The following is a 17,716-nucleotide window of genomic DNA, read 5'->3' as shown; positions in this document are numbered from 1 at the left end:
TCTATACCGGATTCAAATCAGACTCGGTTCCTAAATCTGACACAAGAAGCACCACGAAGTAGCTCATGCGAGTGTAGCTATCCTCATTCAACTGGGAATCCTCACAACACCAGTATCTAAATGCACTACATCAAAAAGTAAAACTAAACTAGACTGAGGCTGGCATGGCCATTATCAAGCATTGTTGTTGTTGTTGTTTTTTTTTGTTTTCTGTTATTAACGTTTGTTTAGTGCTTATAAGTTGATCCGTTGGTGGTCATGTTGTCGTATGACATATTACAGAAATGATCATAGTGATGAAGAGGTTGAAATGAATCTTATCACTTGTATTCACTAATCGAGAGGTGGGATGAATAATGCATATTTGGTTCCATCTACTGGTCTGCCGAAACTGTTTTCAACCATTTTGTTGCTCTTTTGTTCATTTAGTAACTATTTTTGGTTCCTCAAGGTGAATTAGCTAGAGAAGTTCAACCTCCAATGTTTGTATCTTAAAATTATGAAGGTATACTGAGTTGAAGAATATCAAGTGTAGTCAGGTGAATTAGCTAGAGAAGTTCAACCTCCAATGTTTGTATCTTAAAATTATGAAGGTATACTGAGTTGAAGAATATCAAGTGTAGTCATGCTCACCATAGAGACAATTTTTGAGAGACTGCAAAAGATAAATGAGATTTCAGCCACACGTATTAAATTTAAAAGTTGAAATTATAACAATTTAAAACTTTGCATTTATTTTTGATAGATTCACTTGTAGGGATGGTAATGGGGCGGGTTGGGGATGGGGATCACAATACCATCCCCATCCCCGGGGTCATTCTCTACCCCCATCCCCGCCCCAATCCCCAATAAAAATATATTGGGGATTCTCCGTCCCCATCCCCACTGGGAACTAAGCCTCCAAACCCGCCCCAAATCCCCAATAAGAATTTAATAAATAAAATAATTTTTTCTCATATTGCCTTTTTTAAAATCAAAATCTACAACAAATAAATTTAAAACATGATTAAGGGGGGTGTATTGTATTTGGATTTGTGCAGACTTTTTTTAAATGACAGACTTTTTGAAAAGTCCACAGACTCTTTAAAAAGTTGATAGACTGTTATGGATTTCTTAAAACCATTGATTTTAGCAACATACTTTTATTGATTCATGAAAATCTATATAATTTATTATGAATGACTTCTACAGATTTCCTAAAATGTACAAAATATTAAAAAAAAAAACAAACAAACAAACAAAAACAAAAAACAAAAAAAAATTAAAACAAATGCAGCTCAAACACAAAACAAAATAATAACTTGTTGTCTCTTCAATGCTCCAGTATCTTCTAATAGAAATTGACTCAAATAAATGATTGTTAGTCTGTCTAGCGAGTTTGTTCTTATTCCTAATCTCCCAACAACATAAATATACAATATAGATCACTTGATGTTTATGGTTAATTATTCTCATCAATTTTGTTTTCGCCGATTAACATATATTGTAGCAATATTGGTCAATGTCTTGATCTATAATCAATCAATTGAAATTCAATTGTTCAACCTTTTTTTGAACCATAATATAAATTCAAATTAATGAGAATAATTAATTAATAAGATAAAATTTAGTATGGTTCAAGGTCTTAGGGTTAGACCACAATATTTGAGTTTTAGGGTTTCATAAATCATTTTTATTGCTATTAGGGTTCAAAGTACGACAATTGAAAGAAAAAAAAACAAAAATCACATTCAACAACTACAATGAACATGTTGGGTATCAAAAAAGGTTGATATCATAAAAGGGGAAATTCTACAATATGTTAACGTATGACATGCATACAATTGCTTTAAAGTGGTAAAATGAGTCCTCAAAATAGTAATATTAGTCCTCAAAGTAGTAACATGAGTCCTTAAAGTGGTAAATTTTCTTAGTTACCACATGAGTTCTCAAGTGATAAAATGAGTCCTTAAAGTGGTAAAATGAGTCCTCAAAGTAATAAAAAAAAGTTGATGTATGAGAAACATTAACATACCATAGCCTTACCCTCATAAAAGATTAGAGAAAAGACAAAAAATTAAGAAAGAGAGATGATGAAGGACAAACTTCTTCGTGCGTGGAGATAAGAACTTTGATAGACCTTTTTTTTTTTTTTTTTGAAGAGGAAACTTTGATAGACTTTTTGAAATCTTTGGTCTGGAGGCTGGAAAATTATTGGAGTTTGGTATGTATAGTTAACACTACAAAGTCCATGATTATCCATGATTTTCTAATTCCATAAGTATGAATGATATTTTGAATACCTCTGTACTTTTATTCATTTTTAAAAGTCCTAATTGAATACCCCTAGATTTTGGTGGAATTCATGAAGTCTTTAAAAATCCTAATTGAATACCTCAAGACTTTCATGGACTGTTAAAAGTCCATATTGAATACACCCAGACTTTTAAATTCCATAGATTTCTTTAAAAGTTCCACTAATTCCATATACAATACACCCCCCTAAATTCATAAATCATAATTCAGTGAGTGCAAAAGTCAAAACACCATTAAAGTAAAAGTGTAGCCATTAAAGTAAAGTAGTAAATGTATATATTTGTGATTTATATTATAAAAAATAAATTAAAATATATATAAGTTAAATATATGTATATATTATTGGGGCAGGTTTGGGGATGGGGATCACAATATCATCCCCGCCCCATCCCCAATCTTAGATAGCGGGGATTGGAGATCCCCATTCCCATTCCCCATTTGTTCCCGAATTCTCCCCCCATTAGGGGCGGGTATTCAATGGAGCTCCGCCCCGCTGGGGATTTTTGCCATCCCTATTCACTTGTTTCTTACTGTTATTTAAAAACTGTCATATAGCTGAGCACACCTCATTCTAACTAAATCATCTACCATCTGAAGCTCACATTATGAAGCAACAAATGCAACATTGCCACACATTATTTAATGAATTCTTATGATTCTTGAATGATTAAATCATACATGTATCAGCTACCACGTAAGGCGAGTTTTAATTGGTACACTAAAATATGGTCCAAAACTACTTAATTAATTTGATATAAAAGTACTATTGAGTACGAAATTAATAACCATTCGAGGAGAACTGCCCCATAATTGTGCACTCGTAACTTTTCATTAAGGAGAGTTCTATTCATACCTCCAACATTAGTATTTAGACCTCCTCTCTCAATTTTTACACACAAGCTTCCAAATATACCCTTAATTCTATTTCTCTTTTTTGTCTCACCATATTTTCACCTCACTGTCTTTGGCTGATCACACAGTCGCACCTCCACGCACCCACCTCCCCCTCCTCCACACTTCCACGCTGACTCACAATCATAATTGAAGATGGAGGTTTCAGAAACATATAAATGAACAAGACTTGGTACCTCACAAACTAGAGCAGTAAAGCTACCTTCATCCATACGTATAAATATATATGGATTAATTTCAGTTTACCCCCCTGAGGTTTGGGGGTGTCATCATTTCACCCTCCAAACTCTCAATTTCACTTTTTTACCCCCTGAACTTTCCAATTTCAATCAGTCGTGTCCAATTTCTCCTATTCCGTCCAAATTGGACTTTAACTCTGACTTTTGAGGGGTAAAATGGTCATTTCAAGACAAAAAAATAAAAAAATTAGTTTTTTTTTTTTAATATTTTATTTTGTCTTCAACCTATACACCACAAGTTATAATAGGTTTATAAAAATAAAAAAATACTCTAGGTGGTTAAAAGCCGCTCGCTGGTCTACGATATTTGTTATATATCTCCGATAAAGTGAAGAATTTTAGGATACATCCCCAATAAAGTGAAGAAATATCTGTAAAAAAATAATTTTACACTTTATCTGTAAATAAATATCTGTAAAAAATGATTTTACACACTCGCTGGTCTACGATATTTGTGATATATCTCTGATAAAATGAAGAATTTTAGGATATATCCCCAGTAAAGTGAAGAAATATCTATAAAAAATAATTTTACACTTTATCTGTAAATAAATATCTGTAAAAAATGATTTTAAACAGATATTTCTTCACTTTATTGGGGATATACAGATATTTACAGATAAAGTGTAAAATCATTTTTTACAGATATTTCTTCACTTTATTGGGGATATATCCTAAAATTCTTCACTTTATTGGAGATATATCACAAATATCGTAGACCAAAAATGATTTTACACAGATATTTCTTCACTTTATTGGGGATATACAGATATTTATTTACAGATAAAGTGTAAAATTATTTTTTACAGATATTTCTTCACTTTATTGGGGATATATCCTAAAATTCTTCACTTTATCGGAGATATATAACAAATATCTTAGACCAGCGAGTGGCTTTTAACCACCTAGAGTATTTTTTTATTTTTATAAACCTATTATAATTTGTGGTGTATAGGTTGAAGACAAAATAAAATATATATAAAAAAAAAAAAACGAAGAAACATAAAAAAAAATAAAAAAGAAAAAACCGAAAAAAAAAAAACAAAAAAAAAAACGAATTTTTTTATTTTTTTGTCTTGAAATGACCATTTTACCCATCAAAAGTCAGAGTCAAAGTCCAATTTGGACAGAATAGGAGAAATTGGACACGACTGATTGAAATTGGAAAGTTCAGGGGGTAAAAAAGTGAAATTGAGAGTTTGGGGGGTGAAATGATGACACCCCCAAACCTCAGGGGAGTAAACTGAAATTAATCCAATATATATAATATGTCCAACACTCATGTTCTTGTTTGAACATTTTGTAAAACCAAGATGTCCTATACTTTGATATCAGATGGAGTATATTTTAAAAAGTGCAGTTTCTTTTTGTTCCTGGAAGACACATGAATTAAAACCATAGAACTTTCATTGGTCCAATGACACGCAAACAAGTTTCAAAACTTCCAAATGTTTGACACAAAGCCTACAATTCAAGCTTATAAACTAATGTCATAACATGAAAATTGTTCATATGTTGAAAGTATTGGAGAATTAAAATTGGGCATGGCTAATTCTTCGAGTTGGGTGAGGATGATGCTGGACTGCTTGAGGGTTATTTTTTTTGGTTTAGGGGTAAAAAAGGATTAATAAAAATTCAAAAAATTAGGGAGGTCCAAATGCCAATTCTGGAGGTATGAATACAAGCACTCTTTCATTAATTTTCCTTAAAAAAAAAAAATCATTCAACTGAATCAAATGAATCCCACGTGAGGAGCACGTGCCACTCACCCTAACAAGTTAGTCAGGAGTAGGGCTGGGATTGGGCCCAGTCCGTGCAAAATTTATAGGGCCCGAGCCCGAACCGAAATTTTTCGGGCCGGGCTCAAATTGTGGGTTGCAAGTTCTGGGACCGAGTTAGGACCGGCCCGTTTTTTTGGGACCGGGTTTTCCGGCCGGGTTTTCCGGGTTTTCGGGCCCAAATCTGTACAAATGCTCAACCTCAATATCAGAGGGGGACGCCATACTTTATGCTCTGGTTTTTCTCAGACTTTTAGATCAACATATTTCGTACAAATCTTAAAGTTTTACTTCTCACGAATTAAGCAAAATGTAGAGAAGAAAATAAAAGATTAACACAAGATATTGAACAAATTGCAGTCAAAATCGAAACATACAAGTCTACAAGGCTACTGATCAAAATCCAAAATCCCATGTCCACTAATTAACCACCAAATCAGTAAACCCTCTTTACATAGATGAAGAAAATATCCTAAATTGCTTGAAGACATGAACCCCCTAATTCTCTTGGCCTTCTCCCCAACATGGCATGGATCTGGAAACTAAACTTTCCGATCTGCAAGTCTGCAACTTTGTTGACATCAACACATGAACCAAAATTTGAGGTATGGGGAAATAGAAATAGGAGAGGAGAAGAAAAAGAATGTATGAACAAAAATCATAGCTAGAAGAAGAAAAAGAAGGTATGAACAGAATAAGAGAGGAGAGGAGAGGAGAAGAAAAGGAAGAAGACGAAAGGAGAAAAAGAAGGTCTGAACAGAATAAGAGAGGAGAGGAGAGGAGAGGAGAAGAAAAGGAAGAAGACGAAAGGAGAAGGATGTGTGCGGCAGTGAAAAGAGGAAGAGAGAGTAGGGTTTAGTAGCTTAAGTATTAAATATTAATAGAGAAAGTTAGAAAACGGGCCTTCGGGCTTTTTTTTTTTATTTCTTCAGCCCGGGCCCGGACCGTATTATATTTATTTCGGGCCGGGCCTTGAAAAACAGATAAAATAAATTCTAAAGCCCGGACCGTTCGGGCCGGTCCCAGGCCGGTTCCGGGTCGGGTTTCGGGTTTTCGGGCTAAAATCCCAGCCCTAGTCAGGAGTCGGGACGTTTTGAATAACTTGCCCCATAAGCGAACGTCCCGGTGCCAACGGTCATCTCTAACCCAAAAATGACGGAGTCGCCTTCCGACTCACGACTCTTGGATCATGATCATCCTCATCTTGTGCCCCAAATCCCAATTGAGATTGTGAGCGACGAAGAGATGGCCTTGCTCTCCGCTCGCTCTCTAATCCCTTCCAGCGTCAGGTCTCTTCAGTACTCCATCACCCTCCTTTCCAAGAGGAGCCTTTCGGGTTGCTCCCAACCCGGTATAGAGGATTCGGGCGGGTTCAACACTACTACCCAGAAGAAGAAGGCTGAATCGTTTTTGCACCGCTTCAGGAACAAGAAGGGCTTGTCCGCCACCGATTTTGCTAAGTCGGTATGGGAATTTCTAGGCTTTGGGACTCTTCGTTTAGTCTTTTGGGGAACTGGGTTTGATTGTGAGTCTTGGTGGGATTTAAATCATTTAATGAACTGGTTTTTGGATAAATTCTTGGCTTGGGGGACTGTTTGTTCAATCTTTTGGGTAATTGGGTTTTGGTTTGTTTTGGTCAATTTTGAAGCTTTGTATTGGATTTTAGTGAAATGGGTGTGGATGGCTGTGTTGAACTTTTGAGATCAGTTTCAAGTGTATATATTCCAGTGAATGTTATGGATAGATTGTCAATATCTATGTTGAGAATGATTGATCTTTCATGCATCCAAGTCTTTTTACATTTAATTGAAGCAACTGAAAGAGATTCACTAAGATCTTTCTCATATGTTCACTATAGGAATGGTGTGAAAAACAAATGCAGTACGTTCTCCTGAATGGCAACAGAGTAATCAGTAAGGCTATGAAAACTGGTAGGGAGCGCCATGCAAAACTTGACGAAGAGGTACGCATCAGAAACCCGATTTTACTATGTTGTAGTACTCTTCAGGTTTTTCCCTGCATGAAGCAATGATTAATTTTGTGACTGTACGTCAGCATTTTAATTGGTATGAGTAAGATTCGGTGGTTTAATAAAGTTGATATGGCATATTGAATAATAGTCGGCTTCTGGTAGATGAACTGAATTTTTATTGTACTAAGGAATAAGCCCCTCATCTTTCATACTTTTTGGTAGTTACTTTTTAGAACAAAGCCCTCCTCTTTCATACCTCTAAGCTTCTGTGCACATGCCAAGCAGTGAATCATCAATTGCTTTCTTAGATTCCTATACTAATCACAATCTGGTTATATTTCTCTGCAGTTTGTAACAAAATCTAAAGTTGTTGTCAATTCAGACGAAGAAAAATGGGCCCTGAGGTTTTTGAAGTTTATTACAGGCATAAATCAATTATATACTGAAGGATTGACTCGAGAGCTGCCTCTGTAAGTTAAATCATTGGTTGTTTCTTGATTAAATTTTTGACACCTGATTCATTATTCATGCAGCATATAATCTCCAAAATGGATAGCTGATATTATAGTTTTTGGCTATGTGAGAAAAGGGAGATTTTTTGTTAAAATGAGTTAGATAGAGGCAGTTTCCTTAGAATTAATTTTACTCTATCAATATTGATATTGTTGGGTCATCAATCCGGATGGCTCATTCTTGTTATGGGATACATTACTTCTAATCTGTAAGGAATGACATATGGGCCAAACTTATCTAATCCTTGCTTATCATTTTCACTATAGCTTGGATCTAAGTTGGATTTTTGATAGAATTATCCTTACCAACTAAAGTTTCTACATCTTATCATGTCTAATGATAGCCATTTTAACTAGCTAAATGGTGAGAAACTGTCATATGACTAGGCACTTCTAGAGTTCTACTCCATCAGCTCTAGCTATTTTAAGTAAAAATTGAATTTGTATTGTATTTTCAAACTAATTTAAAATCAAACTAGTCAGATTAAAAGAAAAGACAGTGTAGAAAAGTTTCAACTTTAAGTTAAATTCTCTCTCCTTCCTAGCTAAATATAGGTATCAGATTTGGCTAAAGTTAAATTTAACTTTACTTAAAATTGGGATAGTTTGAAGTAATTTACAACTCCAACAAAGTAAACTTTGGCTAGTCTGTTGGAGATGCTCAATGTGATTAAAAAACTCTGATATACAGAATTGATTGTTGATGGTGATCAGTATTGGAAATGATATACGATGAGGAAGCTTTAGTAGAAATGGATTCCCATACTTTTGATAAGTTGAGAGGATTGGTTCTTAGAAAACGATTCATGATGCTTCTCTTGAACTGATGCAGTTATATATTATTATATTGGAATTTCTCATTGATAGAATTAGAACATTGATCCTCTCAAGTCTTAACCCTCTTTCCTTAAGTGATTGCCTATCTTTCTTATGATATCAGCGTAGGTTTTGCAGAAGGTATATGGATGGTGGGAGTGATTGATGAGGTTCAAATGCCTGCCACAGAAACCCAGAGAAATCCATTATTAGTTGACACAAAGACTCGTGAGAAAGATAAACTTCCTTCCGAACCACAACGAAGGAATGGAAGGTATGCACTTCTATTGGCTTATGCTTCATTGCCATTGATGAGAGAAGGCCCGAAAATATAGTCATGATGTGCACATCCATTTTGGCAGGTTTCAATTGATGTTCTACAAGTATTTGTGGGATAATCTAGAAGCATCTGGATTCCCCTCCGACCAATTCTTTGATCATTTTTCCTTAAATCCTGATTGTGACTTATCTGAAGAAATCAGGGAGGTCGTCCGAGCTAAATCAGGGTATCCAGCAAAGGTAAAGATACTTTCCACTTGAAATATTAAACAACTAGTCTGATAAATCTGGTTTTGTTGGTGCATAATGTTCCTGTTATTACCATATTTTTAAAGCAAGTCACTGCATGTCCTCTGTCTCAGTCATTAGGCAACAAATTAAGTATTTGGGGAATTTGATTCTACACCCAAATTCACACACACCTTTTAGATTAAACCAATCTATAAGATTGTTTTAATATACACCCAAACCTATCTATTAATTAGGTTTATCTATAAAAATAAAAAAAATAAAAAAACCTATTAAATAGGATAAATATTAAAACTCATTGTTGTTAATAATTACTAAAGCTGCCACCATCCCCAAACTTTCTGCAGATGCAAGTCTTGAAACGTTTGCACAAAGACATTGCCCAAAATTAATCAACTCTTGATTTCAGCAATTGAAATCAATACCTGGGTTGGAGGTTATGTAATCTCCACATTCAAAAACCTAATCTAAATCAATATCTGGGTTGGAGGTAATCTCCACATTCAAATGCTAGAATTATAAGTGCCTAAGTCATTCTCCCTAAGTTATTCGCTAATTGATAGGTACAAATTGTGAACTCCTAAATGATAGGTACCTAAATCATTTGCTTATGTTAAAACTCACATGATATTTAACACATGTACGTACGATAGGAACAATTATACAGTTAGGCCTATGGTTCATCTAGAAATACCAAAATTAGCAAGTGAAAGTTAATGACGAGGGTGTTGGATTATTCTTTTTCATTTCCGGTAAATGAGATTAAATGAATATTTTACTAAAAAGTCAACAGCTATATTTGAGGAATATTTTACCTATTCAATCAGAATGGTAGAATAGTCAAACTAAAAAAACAAGAAAAATCATAATTATAGATTTAAAACCTATAAGGAATGTTTAATTATGTGAATGGGTGTAGATTAATAGAAAATAACTTGTTTGGGTTTTTTTTCTAATTTTCTCTTGATTTTTATTGATGATTTGTCCAGCCTGCAAATGACATGGAGTTTGGTGCATAGAGTTTTTCCTATAAGATTATGATAACATAGAGTTTTCCTATTACTACTTTAATTCATGTTTCCATATTTGGTTTAATCTCTTGGTTTTGCAGACCCTTGATGACGTAGTGAGATACTATAGAAAATCCTCGATCCTGCTACCCCGTGCTCATGACCAACTTTTATTGAGGTGACCGCATATACAATTATTGAAGTTCCCATTTCATGTAGATCTTTTACAGAGAAGTTAAAATAGGTAGAAGAATTGAACAGATATGCTAAGAAATATAGCTAAATTAGTAAAATCTACTATATATAATTTGCTGAATCTCAATCATAGAAATTAGCTCGGATGCATAGCTTTACTAATTCTTTGTTGATGTGGAATTACTTGTCACAATGGCTAGACACTGATATGATTGTTATCGAGTCAGATACGAGGTACAAAAGGATCATTCAGTAATCGGTGAAGATATATTTGCATACGACTCTGATGGGTTTAAGAAGCAACTTCAGGTTTGTCTTGAGTTCTGGCTAGGAAAGCGAGAAGCCAGTTACACTCCTGAAGAAGAGGGATGGAAATGCCACATCTGTGAATTTGCTTCCACATGTCCTGCAGCTCCTGCTAAAAGTGTTTCCTGTAGCAATCTGCCGACTTAGAGAAAGGACTCGCATTTGTGCTGTTTCAAACCAGTGTCCTTAATAGCGGGTACAAAGAAGCATCGAGGTTTAGAGTTGCTTCTTCGGGGTAATTGTTGGCTTAGAGGTTATGTGCCATGGTTGTGTCATTCTTCTTGTATTGTAGTCATTGTTTGATTCCTTGTGGTAAAATTAAATTGCTTTATTGAAGCAATTTGCAAGGTAAATCCTCTTATCAAGTTACTCAAGTGATTGTCAGCTTAATTTATCATTAGACCATTCACATTAAAGAATCGAAATTTCCATTTATAATACCCAGCAGCTTCTATTCATTCATTTATTTCATAGTTACACTTGCATCCCTTCCCAAGTTGCAAATATAAACACTAATTTCTTAACAGGCCTTCGAGTTTATCCAACAAATCCACAGTCCAGCGGTCAATTTGAGCCCAAAGACTAGTTAACTCAAGTCAGATTGTGGGTCAACAAAGTGACCCAAAGAAGTCGATCTCCAGGCTGGCATTAGGCCCAACGTCGCTGACATCAGCGTGAAGTATAGGAGAGAGACGCGAGATGGCCAGCGCGTCAAATTCAGTTTCTTGTCCCATAGTATCTTACGCGTGTTTCACACGCTTTTGTCGTGTAGTTCCAAATAACAAAATTCACTTTGGTCCCCGTGCAATGTAGCCGTTGGTTGCTCTCGGAATTTGAAACCAACGGTCACTAAATCTGAACCGTTGGTTCAATTAATGAGGGGATCCGACGGTTTTTAATTAATCTGATGTATATATATATGTATAACGGTAATATAAACGGTAAGACAAAAAAAATTATAAAAATTTGTAAAAATTTCCCTATAAATAATACCTACAATTTATGTTACCTCCCACACCCAAAAAATTATCTTTCATGGTTTCATAGCCAATTTTTCTTCCTCCTCTTATAGCTTTCATCTTCTTAAATTTTTTGATTTTGATATGGTCGTACAAGGTGAAGATCAAAGTGTAGCTAGTTCGAGATGGACGTCGGAAAGAAGACGTTTAATTGTGCAAGTCTTGGAAATTTGTTAGCCAAAATCCAATTTCGGGCAAAGATCGAAAGAAACCCAATCTATGGGAGAACGTTTGGCAACAGTATGCCGCAAATTGGAATGGATGTGTCCGATCAAGTTCTGCTTTTTTGGGGAGGTGGAAAATTCTGAAGTTCAAACTCTATGAGTGGCATTATGCAAGAGTAGTTCGAATGCGGTTGATGAGGTATGAATTTATTCTTATATAAATAAATTAATTTTTTCATACATTGTAATTACTCGATACATTATAATTAAATTATTAATTGATAAATAATTAGTTAATTATAATTCTGTTTACATTTGTACTAATTGATTTTTATTCTTTTTTAAATAACACAGTTCAATAAAGCACAAAAATTATGGCATGACGGGATAAAGAAAACGGGGAAGTCAAAAGGTTTGATTTTTAGAGTTTAGATTGCTACCAAGTAGTGATGGGCTTCGCATAATTTAGGGACATCCCTAGCCATACCGTCTCGACTGGAGGAATCCAACATTAGCAGGAGAAGGTCAACAGATGCAAACACAACCATCTGTTGACGATTCTCATGTCAATTTGGACAAAGATGTAGATGAGGTAACTGCTGATGTAACTCCAAATCATTTGATGAGGCATCAAGGAAGGAAGGCTATGAAAGAAGCTATTCAAAGAAAAGGAAAGACCAAGGATCCTAATCCTAATCCTCATTTGACATTCGCTGCGGAGATTATGGCGACCAACCAAAAAGAACTGTCGGCTAAGGAAAAACGCGATGAGGAATTTGTTCGACATCGGCAAGACCAACAACTAGAGTATATACGCTTGCAAATAGATATACGAAACGAGGCATTTAAAATTCAAGAGAGGGAATACCGAATTATGGAGAGGGAAGACCGAATTAGGGAGAGGGAAGACCGAATTATGCAGATGGATACAAGTAAAATGACACCAACCAAAAAGAAATATTGGCAAAGAAAGCAAAAGAAGATAGCGGAGAGAGAAGATGATGGTAGCGGTGGGTCAAACTTTCAAACACATTTTCTTAGTGGATACCCACAACCACATTTCACCGGTGGTTACTATCCACAGCCACCTTTTGCCGGTGCATTCACACAATCACCTTTAACCGGTAGACTCCAACAACCACATTTCACCGGTGGTTACTATCCACAGCCACATTTCGTCGGTGCATTCCCACAGCCACCTTTAACCGGTGGATTCCCACCACCAACTTTGATCGGTGGTTACTATCCGCAACCACCTTTCCTTCCTCAACCCCACCTTTCACATTTCTCTACGGATGAATCCACCAACCTGAACCCAAATGATGAGCATTCGAGCACAAATTGAATTTCTAATGACGATGATGATTAAGATAATTAGGGAGTTATGTATTTCAAATAATTCTATTGTTCTTATTCCTATGCCTGGCTTGGTAATTTTGTAATATAAGTGTCATGAAATAAAAATTTTATTTGAATAAGTCATACTGTTTGGGTACATTGAAAGGAATGGTAGCAAACATTCAACTAAAAATTGAAAGCACACAAACTAAATGCAAGTTAGGCCTGACAATAGCCGATCTAGATTTTCTTGTTGCCTTGAAATTCCCAAAACTGCTCTATGAGTCTAACACTACAAGAAAAGTAGAAAACTGATAGTAATTACGGCGTACATTCTTACATTAAATGCAGGCGGTGAAACTAAAGTTTTTTAGTAAAAAAACAAGGCGCAGTACAAATTTTTATTACGACGCGGTCTTTGGGTAATCAAACCGCTGGAAAATTTGGCCAAAAAGTTAAAATCTCCCTCTCAGTTCTGCTTCCCTCACCCTTACCAGCTCCTCTGCCTCCGCCAAAATCAAGTCAATCTCCGTCTCCGAGATCATACTTCCTCAGCTCTCCAGCCTCTTGATTGTCAAATCCGCCTCCGCCAGTGTGCCATCGGAGGCGGAGCTCCAGAAGTTCGGCGTCTCCGACGATCTCAGATACTTCGTCAAGGGACTCACTTCCGAGTTTTTGATTCAAATCTTCAAATGCGCACCGTTTCGATCGAGTAGTTTGATTCTGCATCTGCAATCGGGGAGCGTCTCTCTTGCTATCGACGAACCAGCTCACAAGTAATTTGAAAGTCCAGAGGTATGCTTCGATTTAGGTTTTCTGATCTTTCTGCTAAAGTTGATTCTGTATTCAGATTTTGCATCTTCAGACCTTGAAAGCTCCTTACTCATTTTCGATTAAATCGATTTCTGCTCTCTCTCTCTCTCTCTCTCTCTCTCTCTCTCTCTCAGAGTTTCATCTGCGCCTGAAGAGTTGAGATCTCATCATCGATGATTCAGCTCTCGCAGGATCGGAAACACCATACAAATTCAAAGGTACGCCTCTATCTTATTTTATCACAATCGGAATTTGCTTATTTGAAATTTCTGTGAGGCCAGTGATGTTGCTATTGCTATCCATGTTGGTTGCTTAGCTAGAGTCTGTCTGAATGATTGTTACTCTCCACTCTAGAATCGTTTTCTTTTTCAATATGAATTTTGAGATCGATGCACTATTTCTTCTCTTGAAATGTATTTTTTTTTTTTGGGGTGTGGAAATGGGTGTTTATTGTACATCAGGTGTTCTATTAAATTCCTCTTAAGCTCTATTTGGGGTTTTAGAATGGAATTATCAATTGAAAGACCTGTGCTTAGCTGCTATTGGAATTATCAATTGCTATGCCTTAGCCATTCTATTGTAGTATACTCTTTAGTTGTTTGTTCTCTACTGGCTTTGCATCAGAAGGCATATAACGTTATATATTTAATATCTCTAACATATGCTTAACAACAAGGTACTCTGCACTTTGCTCCTCGCAGCTCAGTTCGGTCAGTAATTTAGGGGTTTCAATTTGATTTTTTCGTTTTGATTTTTTTTTGAATTTGATCCCAACATTCGTTCAATTCAATTTATAAGGGACGCTTTCATGATATCCGAGCTTAGTATCTGAAAGTTTGATTTGTCAAATTTGAATTTGTCCGGTTCTGGATTTTCATATGTATATGTTATTTGGTCAATTTGCATTTGTATATCAGTTTAATTTGATTCTTTTCTTTTAAATTTACATGTTACAGAGGTGTTAGGAAAGATTTGACGGAGTGGCGGGAGCGACATGCATGCCACTTCGGTTCCCACTACTAATAAGGTCGATTTCTGCTTCTCTTTCTGTTCAGTTTTGTTTGAATGCATCAAATAACTAGATATTCCATTTGATATGTTGCTAAGCTACTTAAGATTCTAGGTTCTGGAAAATAGTAAAAGAAGGTGGAATCCACTGTAAAATTGTTAGCCGGGTCTTAATACCACAACAGATTCATTGCCCTGTTCATTCATTTCTTCCCACTTGCAAATGTGCTGAAAGTGCTTAAGTTGGATTCTTGGTTGCCTTGTGAATTTCAATGATTCTGATGTTCCTCAATGAAGTTGATTAGGTTGTGATGCTTTTAACATTATTGCAAATGTGAATTTCATTATAATAAAAATTTATTGCCCTGTTCATTCATTTCTTCCCACTTGCAAATGTGCTGAAAGTGCTTAAGTTGGATTCTTGGTTGCCTTGTGAATTTCAATGATTCTGATGTTCCTCAATGAAGTTGATTAGGTTGTGATGCTTTTAACATTATTGCAAATGTGAATTTCATTATAATAAAAATTTATTGCCCTGTTCATTCATTTCTTCCCACTTGCAAATGTGCTGAAAGTGCTTAAGTTGGATTCTTGGTTGCCTTGTGAATTTCAATGATTCTGATGTTCCTCGATGAAGTTGATTAGGTTGTGATGCTTTTAACATTATTGCAAATGTGAATTTCATTATAATAAAAATTTATTGATTGACAGGATTCAATATTGAGACCGTGGAATACAAGAACATCAGCTTCAGTCTGGGATGTTCGGGGTCAGGACAAGGCATGAGAAGTTGGTGATTGTTAAAGAGCCACATGGAGTTATGAAATGAAGTTTAAGGTGGCTTATTTCTGAAAGTTTGCAGTACTTTCTTGTATCAAAAAGGCTTGACAGATTTGAGATACCCATTTTCTTCCTTTCAGATCTGACCTTTGTGGAGGCACTACTTCCAGAACACACAAGGTCTTATCTTTGTTGTAGACAACAATGACAGAGACCGTGTTATTGAGGCAAAGGATGAATTGCACAGGATGTTGAATGAGTTTGTTCTCATCTTGCGAGAGCACATTTACTGACTTGTTTTTTTATCCTTGCAATAACTAGATTCCTAGCTCTGGTATATGAGGTTTAAGTTATGAAGAGGTGAAAGACTTGTAAATCATAGAAATGAATGTTAGGTTGTTATAAAATCAGTTAGCCAGTGGCTTCATGTCCCTCGTCCGCTTCTGTATTCATTCAATCTTCATTAGTCTAATATGCGTTATTTGTCTTTACAGGTACATCCAGAACACTTGTGCAACCTCTGGAGAGGGTCTATATGAAGGCCTAGATTGGTTCTCCAACAACACTGCTAACAAGGTCATTACTAATTTCTATTTCACAACTGTTTTAGAATTAACTTAGAGCGAAATTTATAATTTAACCAAGATTATAACTTTTAGCAGCATGATTACTAGTTTATATTTCACCTTTAGAAAATACCGGTGTCCTTTTGATCTTTCATGTTTTGGCTGTCCTAATTTTTTTTCCTTTTGGCAAATGGTTGTCCGAATTATTATGATATTATTAGTTGCCGGTCTTCAACATTTGAATTTTCTTCACCTTTTCTTATACATTTCTGTAATTGCAGGCTTGATCCCTATTTGGAAGTGATTTTGAGGATTGGCAATTCTGGATGCAGGAATGAATGTTATCTAGTTTGTTTTAGTGAACATGTTGAAAGCTAGAATGCAGTTTTATCACTTTATGTAGATTAGGATCAATAGGTTTGTTATTATATAATAATTGAAGTGATTTATTAACTTTCAGTGAAGTTTCTTATCTTTCTTCTACTCTTAGTTTTGTTACACATTTTTTCCTCGCAGAAATTAATTGTCATTTTTTTATTTTAATTATTATTTTTTAAATCAGAATGATATATACGGCGTGCAAAGCAAGCAGTAAATTTATCATTTACGGCGTCGTAACATTTCATTTACAACGTTTGACGTGTGCCGTAAATCATTTACGAAGTGCATAGAGCTTATTCACGACGTACAAAATGCGCTCCATAAAATTAAAAAATTGAGTTTAATTTTATTGCGCGGTCTATAAGGGCGCCTATCCGCATGCTGTAAATGATCTATTTGTCTATAGTGCGAAATCTTCCTAACGGTTTGAGTGAGTGTACTGACATCTAATTTCTTGGTATCAATCCATGAATCCGTCTATTTTATGACCATCTCTACTAACAGGATCAAAGTCATCACTGATAGGTCATTCCCAGACCGTAGCCTTCCTGGTCCTTGTATTGTTCTCCTCTTCTCCATTGGACTCCAAATCCTCACTGCTGTCTTCATGTTGTTTATCCTCGATTATCACGTTGTGTAATATATACAAGTCGATCAACATGATGTACTGAAAGTCCTCTATATCCCACCCACGAGCAACTCCTCTTAACAATACCCACGCGCGATTGTAAAATACCGAAGCACCTTTCCACATCCTTCCTATACCCCTCCTGAGCCTTGGAAAATCTGATTTCCTTGAGTCGTGTTGGCCTTGGAATTGATTTCACGAAAGTCTCCCACCTAGGATATATACCATCAGTGAGATAGTAGCCCAAATTGTGAATTCTGTAATTCACTTGGAATTGGATCTGAGATGCTTAACCGGCACTAAGCTCGTTAAACAATGGGGACTTTGTCAAGACGTTGAAGTCATTGCATGCCCCGATCATTCCAAAGAATGTGTGCCATATCCAAGTATCATATGATGTCACTGCTTCAAGGATGATAGTGGGGATATGTTTCCGGCCACTATATTCTCCGGCCC

At 35.7% G+C, this 17,716-nt stretch overlaps 2 protein-coding genes and 1 long non-coding RNA gene across 7 annotated transcripts; all 3 read left to right on the top strand.

Moving 5' to 3' along the window:
* Window positions 1-6,355: 6,355 nt before the first annotated feature.
* On the top strand, window positions 6,356-10,849 carry LOC133728154 (exonuclease V, chloroplastic-like). The gene is made up of 7 exons (XM_062155567.1): window positions 6,356-6,688; window positions 7,083-7,187; window positions 7,545-7,666; window positions 8,649-8,798; window positions 8,887-9,043; window positions 10,164-10,240; window positions 10,485-10,849. The coding sequence occupies exons 1-7, from the start codon at window positions 6,377-6,379 to the stop codon at window positions 10,708-10,710; spliced, it is 1,149 nt and encodes a 382-aa protein (XP_062011551.1). The 5' UTR covers window positions 6,356-6,376; the 3' UTR covers window positions 10,711-10,849.
* Window positions 10,850-11,556: 707 nt separating this feature from the next.
* On the top strand, window positions 11,557-13,224 carry LOC133733862 (uncharacterized). The gene is made up of 2 exons (XM_062161508.1): window positions 11,557-11,945; window positions 12,101-13,224. Exon 2 carries the CDS (start codon window positions 12,279-12,281, stop codon window positions 13,089-13,091), a length of 813 nt encoding a protein of 270 aa, XP_062017492.1. The 5' UTR covers window positions 11,557-11,945; window positions 12,101-12,278; the 3' UTR covers window positions 13,092-13,224.
* Window positions 13,225-13,440: 216 nt separating this feature from the next.
* On the top strand, window positions 13,441-16,794 carry LOC133732010 (uncharacterized). Of its 5 annotated transcripts, none has more exons than XR_009856896.1 (6): window positions 13,441-13,879; window positions 14,032-14,115; window positions 14,854-14,924; window positions 15,617-16,080; window positions 16,180-16,261; window positions 16,533-16,794. It is a non-coding gene; the product is annotated as an uncharacterized LOC133732010 (long non-coding RNA). The 5 variants fall into 5 exon arrangements; XR_009856895.1 differs by having other exon boundaries at window positions 13,442-13,879; window positions 15,617-16,075; XR_009856892.1 differs by having other exon boundaries at window positions 13,443-13,879; window positions 15,617-15,944.
* The last annotated feature ends 922 nt before the right edge of the window (window positions 16,795-17,716 follow it).

Source organism: Rosa rugosa, chromosome 2 (assembly GCF_958449725.1).
Source record: "Rosa rugosa chromosome 2, drRosRugo1.1, whole genome shotgun sequence".
NCBI lineage: Eukaryota > Viridiplantae > Streptophyta > Magnoliopsida > Rosales > Rosaceae > Rosa > Rosa rugosa.
Note: the sequence above shows the minus strand (reverse complement) of the source record. Positions and strands in the feature narration are given on the sequence as shown.